General features: G+C 39.4%; 1 protein-coding gene, 4 long non-coding RNA genes and 1 pseudogene across 5 annotated transcripts; 1 reads left to right on the forward strand and 5 right to left on the reverse strand.

Moving 5' to 3' along the window:
- Nucleotides 1–67: 67 nt before the first annotated feature.
- LOC117626392 lies at nt 68–796 on the reverse strand. The gene is made up of 3 exons (XR_004585555.1): nt 597–796; nt 374–516; nt 68–141 (listed from the first exon to the last, which is right to left on the reverse strand). It is a non-coding gene; the product is annotated as an uncharacterized LOC117626392 (long non-coding RNA).
- A 379-nt stretch (nt 797–1,175) lies between these two features.
- LOC117626393 lies at nt 1,176–1,687 on the reverse strand. The gene is made up of 3 exons (XR_004585556.1): nt 1,595–1,687; nt 1,339–1,423; nt 1,176–1,228 (listed from the first exon to the last, which is right to left on the reverse strand). It is a non-coding gene; the product is annotated as an uncharacterized LOC117626393 (long non-coding RNA).
- A 957-nt stretch (nt 1,688–2,644) lies between these two features.
- On the reverse strand, nt 2,645–3,172 carry LOC117626699. Its single transcript, XR_004585614.1, has 3 exons — nt 3,113–3,172; nt 2,888–3,037; nt 2,645–2,798 (listed from the first exon to the last, which is right to left on the reverse strand). It is a non-coding gene; the product is annotated as an uncharacterized LOC117626699 (long non-coding RNA).
- A 50-nt stretch (nt 3,173–3,222) lies between these two features.
- Nucleotides 3,223–5,978, reverse strand: LOC117624103. The gene is made up of 3 exons (XM_034355236.1): nt 5,810–5,978; nt 3,287–3,880; nt 3,223–3,237 (listed from the first exon to the last, which is right to left on the reverse strand). Exons 2-3 carry the CDS (start codon nt 3,872–3,874, stop codon nt 3,223–3,225), a joined length of 603 nt encoding a protein of 200 aa, XP_034211127.1. The 5' UTR covers nt 3,875–3,880; nt 5,810–5,978.
- Nucleotides 5,979–6,359: 381 nt separating this feature from the next.
- Nucleotides 6,360–7,047, forward strand: LOC117625842. The gene is made up of 2 exons (XR_004585451.1): nt 6,360–6,592; nt 6,683–7,047. It is a non-coding gene; the product is annotated as an uncharacterized LOC117625842 (long non-coding RNA).
- Nucleotides 7,048–10,748: 3,701 nt separating this feature from the next.
- LOC117625841 lies at nt 10,749–12,025 on the reverse strand (annotated as a pseudogene).
- Between the last annotated feature and the right edge of the window lie 375 nt (nt 12,026–12,400).

Raw genomic sequence — 12,400 nt, forward strand, 5'->3', positions numbered from 1 at the left:
TGTGAGATAAACCAGAACATAAAACTTGGAACAACCAAACCAATTAAAGCAAAGCCATGTCATACAAAAAAACCTACATCAAATAACAGTGTATGGTCATCTTGGTTGGAATATTGCAATCAACCCTTGGTTGAGACCGACCTGCAATAACAATTGGGTTCAGTGCAGATGAAGGCATTTATGAAGGGCAGTTCCAGAATGAAGACTATGTTCATTTGTAACTGCCACCAAATCAGTTCATTGTTCATATTGCCAAATATCATACTGCCAAATCAGTTCATAGTACCAAATCAGTTTTTGTATTTGTGTTGGCATAGACAGCCGAAAAGAAACTTACAGCGTGAGGTGAATTAACGGACATGAAGAAATTTACCTCATAAATATGCCTCCCCCCTTAAACCCTCAATTGCAAGCTTGAGTCGGTAATATTTGATCTTCAAAGGGTCAACTTTATCTACCGACATCCCAGCACTGAGATGCTCGATGAATTTGACGGTCAAGATTCCGCAAGACGCACTGTGAGGCCAATTAGTTGGGAAATTAGAACTGCAGTTATGTCAAATTTGGATAAACAGCACAAAATTCACAAACGTTACCCATCTCGTTGTTGTGGCACATCTGCAATGCTGCACACTGAGAATGGCGTATACATCGACATCGTCAGCCCCTTTTGCTTCACCTCTTCAACCTCAGAATCATCATAAAAATGCATATCGAACAGCACTCGTGCCAGCGTATCGCTAATAGGGTGCAGAAGCGTAACCAGCTTTGAACGTTTCGTATAATCAATATAGGAGTCATACACAGTTGCAGTATGTCTGACGAAATCAAGTTCGATTGCAACCCAGTGAGACCCTTTCAGATTATATGGAAAATACACCTTCCGGACTTTTGTCCAAGCTTGGGCATACCCGTGTTGCCATGTACCACGCACAAAGTGATGTAAATTCTTCAGCTTGCTGGCTGGAAGGTCAACGGTGTTTGAAGCAGCTGCCTTCTTCGATCCACGTTTCCTGCCAGTCGGTTTGAACGGCTCTAGAAATTGCTGCACAAATTTAAATGAAGGCATATTAGAAAAGCACAACCGACAGCAAATGAAGCACAAATTGCTGCACAATGGTTACATGTTTACCTGCAAGCAACAATCTGCCGTTGTCCAGTCCGTTCAAAAAACCAACGGATGAGATAGTTGCCTTTTGCGGATAAGAAAGGTTGCCATGTCCAGGTGCTGAAAGTTGACACATATAATATTAGCACAATTTCATACAACTCAACACTTAAAAAAGGTGAGAAAACAATTGAATTATCGTAATAAAGTACAGCTTTGTGTATCGTTACCCTTGAGCTCATCCATTCGGTTTCATCGACAAGTCTGTAGAAAAAATCAGCGCCCACTGAAAATGATTCCAGCTGCACCTCCGCACTACAAAAGGCAAACTTGCAACGGTTACTTGTGTAGTCATGTCATAAATATGACTTTGTTGATGAAAAAAATACACATGTATATTAAAGCAAACTCTGCATTCTCTCATTAGTGTATGACTACATAGTAGAATAGGATGAATATTGGAATTGAAAGGTCAAGAATCGTAACCTGATATCGCTTTTCCAGGCACTGCAAAACTGTAGTACTGCCTTCACATCTTCAATGGGCAAGGATTTGGATGGATCAAAACATGGCGGGGTTTCAGTCGCAGCCGACACAGTCATCGTCCTCTTCTTCCTCAAAGGATCTGTAAATGGGCTCAACAATGTCTGCGTCGGGCGCTTCTGTCTGCACCCTTTACCTTCCACTTCTTTTTTTTTCAACACTTGAACTACCTTCTTCATCACCAGCCATAGTAACTGTGGGTAGACTTGGAGGATTCATCAAACCTCCCGATGGCATACTCTTAGTGATTTTCCAATCTTCTAACAGCTTCATGACTCTTTGGCAGATTTCGTCACACCCGGCCACATCTTCCGGGGTAGGCAGCTTCTCGGATTGTGCCGGGTCAGCTACTTCATGCACTTCTAAGTGAGGAACTGAAGCGGCCATTTTTGCCTCTTCAACTACCATGGCTGCGGAAGGTTCGGCTCCATCACCGGGGACTTGTGTTTCCATTACTGCCGGTTCTGTCGGCGGACTTACATAGGCATGTAATGGCGACAAGTCATTGTTGCCTCCTTCATTCATATGAGGACTACCGAGGTCCTCATGTCCTTCCGCAGCTTCATTCACCCCACCATTTTGTTTTTTCAGCTGCTCTATCTCCAACTTAAAATAATGCTCCATTGAAGCCAGGGTGTTGCGGAAATCCTCCACACACTTTGTATTTTTTTCGAACTCTTTTTCAGCTTTCATTGACTCCTTCCGTACCTTGTCTTCCAACTGATGCACTCTGTCGCAAAGTGCTCGATTTGATAGGGAAACTTTGGCCAATTCATCCTTTGTCCTTTGAAAGTCACGCTTCAAAGTGCGTAACTCTCTGGACACGACTGTACCCTGCACTAAGTTATAATGCATGTGTTACTATGCAGGCCACAAAATATTGCAACTATACAGCAGTTATTTTCCTATTGTAATATGACGTATATCTTCAAAAAAATGTAATGCTTGCCTTAGAAGACGACGGAAGGCTTGCAGTTTCGTCAATGTCCTTCTCTTTTTCTTCTACAGAGGCAGAAGTGCCGGTTTGTTGTTCAGCGTCATCGCCCAACAAGTCAACAAGTTCTTCACTGTCGTCAGCACTGTCACCCCAAGTCCAATACGGCTGCTGCTTGTCCATCACAGATGGCCGGAGAAGCTGCACATCAACCTGCAATTTACACATACAATATACATATAAGTAAAGTAATTATATTATATTTTCATATCCCGAACATTATCATTAAAAACTGAACTAACCTCACGGTTCTCGAATACTTGGCTCATTAGCTCATAAAAACGCGGCGAACTATTGCTCCTCCAATGTAGTAAACGAGGGATGTGCGCATTTTCTTCGTGCACCACCAAATGTAGTGCAGCCAACGCTGGAAACACCTCATACGCCCAAATCTGGTTTCAGGAATAAAAGGTCAGTCATTGTAAACAAATGCAATTTAACTTCAACATCAATGGACATTTGCTCACCTGAAGTGCATAGGGAAAACCTTTGAGGTGGTACTCTCTTGGTCTACCGGTTGCCGTTGTTGTTGGTTTCTTTTCAGATTTTTTTGTTTTGGCAGTTTTTGTGGGCACTTTCACTCGCTGGTAATCTGCACAAAGTGCCCTCAGCAGTGACGCATTTGTCTTCGCATAAGACACAGCACCCCATGGATACTTCCCAAAGTCTTCAAGGTCTTCCGCCAACTTCAAATATCGCATGTCAATGTGGACATTTTTTTCGCTGCCCAACAGCACAAAGACAGCAAAGTATAAGAATCCAAGCTTGAATACATCGTCCACATCATCGCATTCGAGGAAGGCCTTTTCTAATTCCAACAGGTTCACAGTTTTATCGTTGGCAAAGTACTTCCGTTTCAATGAGCAGTTCTCATTCGTGGGAATCGGAATAAAGGGAAGGTTTCCAAACCTTAGCCCTGTCACGATGCAAAATTGCTGCGCCGTGAATTGGATGACCTTCTTGCCAACAATGAATTTGATCCCGTTCAGTTGGGAAACTGTCTTGGGATCAGCTTTCCTGAGCAGCAACCCGTGGACAATCGGAGAAGTCCACTTGAGGTCCTCAATCCCTAGGAGATGACCAAAACAACTCTGTTCAAACATTTGCAGCTGTTGTTCAGTGAATTTCTCCTTGATCGTAGTGATTGCCGTCTTCGTATGGGATAACGACAATGCTTTCCCTTGGAATTTTTGTTCCTCCGCAATCATCAACTTCATTTCACCAACCATATTTCCCTGCATGCCAATATTATAAACAGAATTTCAGTCGGTTGCAATCTACACAATAACAAGCAATAAACAATCACCACTTATGAACAGCCTATTATAGGATATGAAGTGAAACAAATTGAAAAAAATACATATCATAAACAAAACCCCAGCTATTTACAACTGACCTCCTCATTTAATGGCTCAAAGCCAAGTTTCAACACACCAGTACTCTACCACTCCTGCATAATATAATATCTAAACACACATCTCAACACACCATATAATCACACCATCTAATCATGAGACAGCTTCAGCTAGAATGGGAATGTGCGGTAGCACAAGCCTAATTGACAACAATTCAGGAGTAACAATATAAATCTATCTGACTAGAAAGAGTTTAAAAAAACAACAAGATATCGGGAAACAATTTATTCACTTCAAGGTATAATGTAATGGAACATCCTATGAATTAGTGGCAACCACAATACTGACTCTACTATGGCCCTCCTTTCAAATGTAAGAAAATGAAAGAAATTGGCACCATCCCTTCAGTTTTTTCTTAACAAAAAATCAAAGATAAATTCATAAATAAACCATCAAAACGGTATAAAATGTTTGTAAGACATGTACAATTACAAAATTATAAGTTCTCCTCATAAACAGACTTCTCTAAGTATCCATACACAAACAACAAAAGCAAAAGCTTAAACAGTTAGCTTATAGCAAAATCAATGTCCCCATTTCTCTAAACCACAGCTGCTGGTGGTAGGTTCCCATCTTCACTCATTTCCCGCTTTCTTTTAAGCACACAATGATCAAGCACAAAACAGCAAACTTTTAAACAACTCATATTACACCACATATGGTTCTAAACAAAACTCATCCATATCCAATATGCAAGCCCTAAACTTAGTAAACAAAGTTATAAAAAAATATGTCGAATTAACAAGCATTATTCTCAAACAAAAAGTATGATATGGTTGGGAGTTTACAAGTTCAAATATTTATACAATACTTGATTTTGTCAAACTCTGTCTTGAGATATTTTATCAATCTAGAAGTTTCTTTCATATATGAAAAACTACGAACGATAACAAAGGAAATTCTTTCTATGTAAATTATTCTTCGATTCCATCAGACAACCATGCAAATCCTTTGCACAATTGAGTGTAATGTGAAGGGTCGCTACCTCGTTGGAAGATAAAGAGAAAAAAATTAAGGAATTTAGCAAGCCACCAACAGTTTGCTTAAGATATTTCAAAATGGTTGCTTCCATCATGGAGTTTTAGCCACAAATTCTTTTCATGGCCACATTTTCTACGTAAACTATAATCAGCGAGTATTTTTTGGTAATGATCCACAGAGAAGAAATCACCATACACAGGTTAATTGTCTTACACTTTAGATATCATCTTCAACAAACAAAATAGATACCAATTAGACTTCTAAGAAGGTTAAATGCAATGCTCATAAAGACTCATACTAAGCCACCAAATACCATTCAATAACTGCTACAAAAACCATAATAAAACCATACTAAAACTAAAAATACAACTGCACTAAAATGCCAACACAACATCACTACATTAGCAATACACTAGCAAAAAAACACAATACGACAGCAATAGCAACAGCAACAGCAACACAACAGCAGTGCAAGCATCAGTCCACAAAGAACAAACCCATTCACTGTTTGAAACAAGGAATCATCATACTCAGATCATTTCAGACAAACCCCTAAAACAATTTCGATGAAACCCCTAAACCAATTTCAGAGAGAAACCCCTAAACCTTCAACCAATTTCGAACAAACCCATACACTAATTTCAGCGAAACCCCTAAACCTTCAACCAATTTCGAACAAACCCCACAACCAATTTCAGAGAAATGCATAAACCCTAAACCAACTACAGAGAAACCCTTAAACTGTAACAAAATCCCGATGAACAGTACCTGTCGCTGGGAGAGGAAGAGAGAAGAGACAGTCGGAGCTGAGTGAAGGACCACGGATTCGGAGCCTGGAGAGTGAAGAGAAACAGAGGCAGCGAAGAGACAAGGGCGAGAGAGAACTTCAGCAAAACAGAGGCAATAAAATTTCAGCAAAAGTGATATCTGTGCAATAAGGGTACAATAATTTTATATTTATAGGTGATAGTTCCAAAATTTTTAAAAATGGGTGGTATTTTCAGTTAGAATTATAAAAATGGTGGCATTTTGGGCTATTTCCCCAAATAAATTCACTTCTTGCAATTTTTGGTGAACTCGTAGATAAAAATTCCAAAATAATATGGCGGCCCAAATTTCCAAACAATTAACAACCCCATAGGAAAGTTGAACATGAAAGCCCAAAATAGTTTGGGCTAGGTACTCTGGAGGGCATGTGCCATTGGGCCCATGAGTTATTGTGTTAGTGAAACGCCACGCTGGCAATCTGGGTGAATCAGTTCAGCGAATGGGGTTTCAGGGTTATTTGGCATGGATTGAGGTCACAGTTATTCTCACATTCTCTTCTATAAAACCCAAACACCCATTTGGTTCTTCTCAGCTTCTCTTCTCTTTAACCTAAATGAGGCGTGGATGCATACTAGAAGGTGAATTGTATTCTTTGGAGGTCCAGTTCAGAGCCTCCAGATCAGCTGTACGATAATGCTCCTCGTTCCACCCACTGGTCTGAGAAAGTCACCTCTACCTTGACAAGCATGGCCAGACGAAAGGCTTCACCGATCTCTTCATCCAGTAAGGATTACTAATTAATTAATTAATTAAATTTTAAATGTTAGTATGTTTTGGGTTTAGGTTATTGATTGATTACCTTTTTTCTTGCAGCTTTTCCCCTGCGGATGCTGAGATCGAGCTTGGCTGTTCTTAATCTTGTGAGTGATTTTCATTAAACCCACAACTACACATATCTGGTATCTCTAATCGTAAATCTTTTTTCTCTAGGTAAAATAATTCAGTAAGATGGGGTTGAGAATTTTCCTAATTACCTGTAAAATTGTGGGCAACTTAGTAGAGTCGTACATATTTATATTTTCTTGTTTTGGTTAATAGTATTGAAAAGAATGTTGCTGGAACTAGGTTCTGGATAATTGTGAATGTTTTGTTTCCCCTATAACAGTAATAGGAGTAAGTAGAAGTGATTCATAACTACAGACCGTCTTGAGCTTGAATTTCTACGGTATTTGCCTTTATTTCTCTGTTCTCCTTTGTTAGTATCATCCTTAGATTTAGGACCTTGAGACCATATTGTCACAGCTGGTCTTATTAGTATCAGTATTTGCCGTCATTTCTATGTTCTCCTTTTCACTATTATCAACAACTTTTTTTCTAAATGCCCATCAGCCATTTTTCAACCTAAGTTCTCCAGAACCAGATTCTTTCTGAGGCTATTTGCTCTTTTTAGCTACATTGGCTGTTTCATTGTCTAAATTTGGCCTGTTGCACTTAGAAGCCCTTGGCTGGGAAGTTACTAGAATTTTCAAAAATCCACCACTGCTTTCCAAAAATCCTAAGAAGTTACTAGAATTTTCTGCTAGGAAGTCAATCAATCATGCCTGGCAGATCTCAATCTGTCTCTTCAATTCGAAGTTGTGGTTTTTGAACCTCTTCAACTATTAGAGCCCTTTCTAATGCACTTCTCAATATCCTTTCTGCTTGAAGAAGCGCTGCAATCTGAAGAAATGCCAAAAGGGAATGTAAAACTCTGTGATGAGCCCTCCTCATGCTCATATATAATGCATGAATTGGTTTTATAGATGAAAATTCGTTTGCCTCATCCTTATGCATTTCAATAGGAGAGATGACAGACTCAATAGGAGGAGATTCATCGTCCTTTTGATTTGCATGAAGCATTCCAAGAGTTGCTTCTGCAGCATATTGTGCAGCCAATGCATCTCTCTTGTCATAAATTAGTTTCTTGATTTCAAGATTCTGCATTTTATGCATATTTGGTTATGGAGATTTGGACATGAGCATGACAAAGAGTATTGAGTAGTGACGAAAGTTGATGATATTTTAGCCATATAAGGTACGATTAGGGTACCAAAAAATCTCAATAACTAAACACACCTACGTCCCTACCCACCCTGTGTTCCAGAAGACATGCAGTGACTCTCAATTTCTCGCCCAATTTTTGTACAAATCTCTTCTGCAGCCATATCCTTTATAACTTCAGTAAAGCTCTAGGAGCCTTGATCTCCCCCAAATAGCAATCCCTGTAAATTTGGCAACTTGGTAGATGTACATATTTTTATATTCTTTTTTTGGTTAAATTGAGTTGAAGATCAATTAAACAAGGAATTGTGTTTCATCTTCTTGACAAGCAAGTTAAAGGCTTCATCGTAATTCAATGCAAGCTGTTTGATATTATATATTCACTATGTACTTGGTTAAAGTTTCGGCAAACCGGGTAGCAACCGTGATTGCTAATGAGTGGAAGGATGAAAATGACAAATTTATGCCCAGCGGCTGGAAGATAGAAGACTAATGCAGGTATTTCTTGTCCGGGAAATAAAAAGAAAATTCCAAATAACCCATTTGCAAGAAACCACAATATGTGTCAAACCATGACATAATTCCGTAGTCATTTAATGAAGCTGCAATTTTGTGGAGAAATCCTTTCAAAGACAGAGCAAGAGATCCAATATATAGAACAACAAAGTCGTTTGGTGCTCAGAATCAAACAGGTCTTATCCGGACAGGCAAAGCTGTAAGGAAAAAAAAAAAAGCAATTAATCAAGAACCTAAAACCCAAAACATACTAACATTTAAAATCAATACGTACTGAATGTGGAAGTGCTTGAAGCCTTTGGTCATCGCCAAACTAAAGGTGACATTGCTAGCACTAGGCGGAATGATTACAGAAACACTGTTGTTGAAATTTTCCCAGAATGTTTTAGTCTCCTGCAGTGTTTCGACCACCACTGGCATATTATTCATTTGTTGCTCAAATTGGACGAGGGAGTTCCAAACAATATTGTACCTCCTCTCAGCTGATCGGGCGTCACTGAACTTGCAAATGTACTGTTTGAATCTGTTGTGGGCACGAGCCTTCCTCTGGTTCTTGGTGAAATTGGTGATACCATTACTGTCAGCCATTAATCAGATTGTCCGCGGTGGATCTGACTTCCTCCGGGTTCTGGGAGATGTTAATGAAACCACCATGCCAGAAGGGGCTATCTCTTTTAAAATGAAGTAGTGCCTCCATCTCCAATCTTTTCTTTATGTTTATATACCTTTTCTTTTTGGACCTGGTTTTTTCTAGAAATTCTCTAAATCTATTTAGAGATTCTCATGCATGGTTGCACTGGACCTCTGCAGTAACCAATTTCTCTTTCATATCTAAGTAATTTCTCATTAACAAGTATTCAACAATGGAACGGCATGAGTGTGTTACAGAGAGAAGTGGGTTGCAGAAAAGAAAAACTGACAAGATAAATTGGGTTAATGCGTTAGCGAAATTACACGCTGGCAATCCAGGTGAAACCGTTTCAGCTAATGGGGTTTCAGGCTTATTTTGTCTTTCCCTACAAGTTCACGACCCATTTCGTACCCATTTTGTTTTTCTCATTCTCTTTTATGAAACACAAAATCCATTTCATCTTGTCAGTTTTTCTTCTCTGCAATCCACTTCTCCTCTTTGTAACACACCCATTTCGTTCCATGGCTGAATACTTGTTAATGAGAAATTACTTAGACATGAAAGAGAAATTGGTTACTGCGGAGGTCCAGTGCAACCATGCATGAGAATCTCTAAATAGATTTGGAGAATTTCTAGAAAAAACCAGGTCCAAAAAGAAAAGGTTTATAAACATAAAGAAAAGATTGGAGATGGAGGCACTACTTCATTTTAAAAGAGATAGCCCCTTCTGGCATGGTGGTTTTATTAACATCTCCCAGAACCCGGAGGAAGTCAGATCCACCGCGGACAATCTGATTAATGGCTGACAGTAATGGTATCACCAAGAACCAGAGGAAGGCTCGTGCCCACAACAGATTCAAACAGTACATTTGCAAGTTCAGTGACGCCCGATCAGCTGAGAGGAGGTACAATATTGTTTGGAACTCCCTCGTCCAATTTGAGCAACAAATGAATAATATGCCAGTGGTGGTCGAAACACTGCAGGAGACTAAAACATTCTGGGAAAATTTCAACAACAACAGTGTTTCTGTAATCATTCCGCCTAGTGCTAGCAAGGAGGTCACCTTTAGTTTGGCGATGACCAAAGGCTTCAAGCACTTCCACATTCAGTACGTATTGATTTTAAATATTAGTATGTTTTGTTCTTGATTAATTGTTTTTTTTTTCTTACAGCTTTGCCTGTCCGGATAAGACCTGTTTGATTCTGAGCACCAAACGACTTTGTTGTTCTGTATATTGGATCTCTTGCTCTGTCTTTGAAAGGATTTCTCCACAAAATTGCAGCTTCATTAAATGACTACGGAATTATGTCATGGTTTGACACATATTGTGGTTTCTTGCAAATGGGTTATTTGGAATTTTCTTTTTATTTCTCGGACAAGAAATACCTGCATTAGTCTTCTATCTTCCAGCCGCTGGGCATAAATTTCCATCCTTCCACTCATTAACAATCACGGTTGCTACCCGGTTTGCTGAAACTTTAACTCTTGCAAGCTCTCCCTCTCACTAACAGGGAAATTTTCAATTCCTTGTTTCATGCCTTCCTAATTTTAAGAAGAAAGGAAGCACAGATTAAGTTAAGGAGCGCAGGCAGCATGGTCATGCAGAAAGAAGAAATAATTATTGTCCCTGTTTAGGGAACCCTGTCTTTCATTTCATGCTTGTAGCTTTTCATGATCATGCTTAGAAAATGTCACCAGAAGTTGCATTCTTGACTTGATTAAAGTAATTGAATTGCATAGTAGGAAAAAGAAGAAGACCAACTGAGAATTTACAAGTTGCAACATGTTGTTCAAATGCAACTCAATGAATACGTTAACAAATTACAGTAACAATTTCCGAGGTAATGGTGCAAATGTTAAGCTGTGTGCTCAAAAGTTGGTTGAGAATGAGATGGTGCTAGGTCAGATGCTGTCAAAGTTCCTGAATGATCAATGTCAAGTTTTTTGAAGGTTTCCATCACCAGTGAAATATCTTCCTGGCAGATCTTCCCCATCTCCTTTAGCTTATATACGATAAATTCTGCAGCACTGATACAAAAAATCCAACAAGTTAAACCACGTGAGAATTGATACATCTCATTTACAAATAAGAGAGGCATTATATTCATACCCGACGACTTTATCATGATCAAGATCTGCATCCTCAAGATCGGAGAGTGTCAATCTCCGAGCAAGAACCCACTTCACAAGTGATCTTTGCCTTCTTTCAGTGTATAGTTCAGCAAGGTAGAGAAAGAATTGTGCTAAGCAAATGGTACTGCTCAGTATCCAAAAAACAGCGAAAATTCGACCTCCTCCAGTTGAGAAGCTCTCATCGCCATAGCCTAGAGTAGTAATGGTTGAACAAACGCAATAGAAAGCATCCATAACTTCCAGATTCTCAACTAGACATAAGAAGACAGTTCCTACTATAATAAGCAGCAAAAGAAGGATTCCAACCGTAACACATTTGAACTTGACTTTCTCGGTCTCAACCTCCTTAAGAAGCTCTGGTGGCCCAATTTTTTCCCGGAAGTGTATGGCTCTAACCAAAAGGATTTCCTGCTTCTCTACAATGTAATCTGCTGCCTTGCCAAGAATTAAGCCAACAAGAGCCATGCCTGTGAACACATAAAAGCATGCAACTAGTTTTGCCAACATGCTATTGGGTACAAGGTCCCCATATCCAACGGTGCTCATTGTGACTACACACAAGTACATGGAATCCAGAATCGCATTCGTTTTTTTACCTTTTATCTGATGCCTCATCAGGAAAAAGCAGAAGGTGCCTCCACCAATGTATGCCACCAACAACAAGATTACTTGCTTTAAACTAAATTGTGGTTTCACATAGATTGGCTCACAATCTGCAGGACATTGAGATCCCGCTTCATTTTGTTCTAGGCTGTTCTTAAATGATGGACATGAAGTGCTACCATATTGGCGATTTCTTCTTCTCTGGACCTTGTTCGTTTCGTTATTGTGTTGAGCAGGTTCTTCCTTTTCAGAAAGTAAGCCTTGTTTAACATCATCATGATCACTAGCCATCAGGGCATTATATAAAGGTTGATCTGCTTGAGCAAGGACCTGCACAGAAAAATTGAAATTATATAAGTACTGCAAACCACAACATAAGTTAAACATTGGTTCTCACTAGCTTAAAAGTTCAGCTGTCAAAGCTTCTCCAGCCAAAACTTTTGATGGTCAAAATTCAACAGTGCTCATTGCAGTTAGAATGAATTTGCTTGGGTCACTAGAGCATATCTCACCGAAAAATTTCAATCCTCGGCAATTGAAACTGATAGGCCTTTGAGTGCCATTCTTTTGTGAATTTGTTATCAGCACCTTGGCAAATATTGATATTCTTGAAACTGATCCCCACCTGAAAATCAAAATGACAATGCATCCCATGAAATGCAATAT

The sequence above is a fragment of the Prunus dulcis genome, chromosome 4 (genome assembly GCF_902201215.1).
Source record: "Prunus dulcis chromosome 4, ALMONDv2, whole genome shotgun sequence".
Classification (NCBI taxonomy): Eukaryota; Viridiplantae; Streptophyta; class Magnoliopsida; order Rosales; family Rosaceae; genus Prunus; species Prunus dulcis.

What these genes read in the sequence shown, in the direction of transcription:
- LOC117624103 (XM_034355236.1), bottom strand. Translation starts at nt 3,874, where the DNA reads ATGGTTGGTGAAATGAAGTTGATGATTGCGGAGGAACAAAAATTCCAA.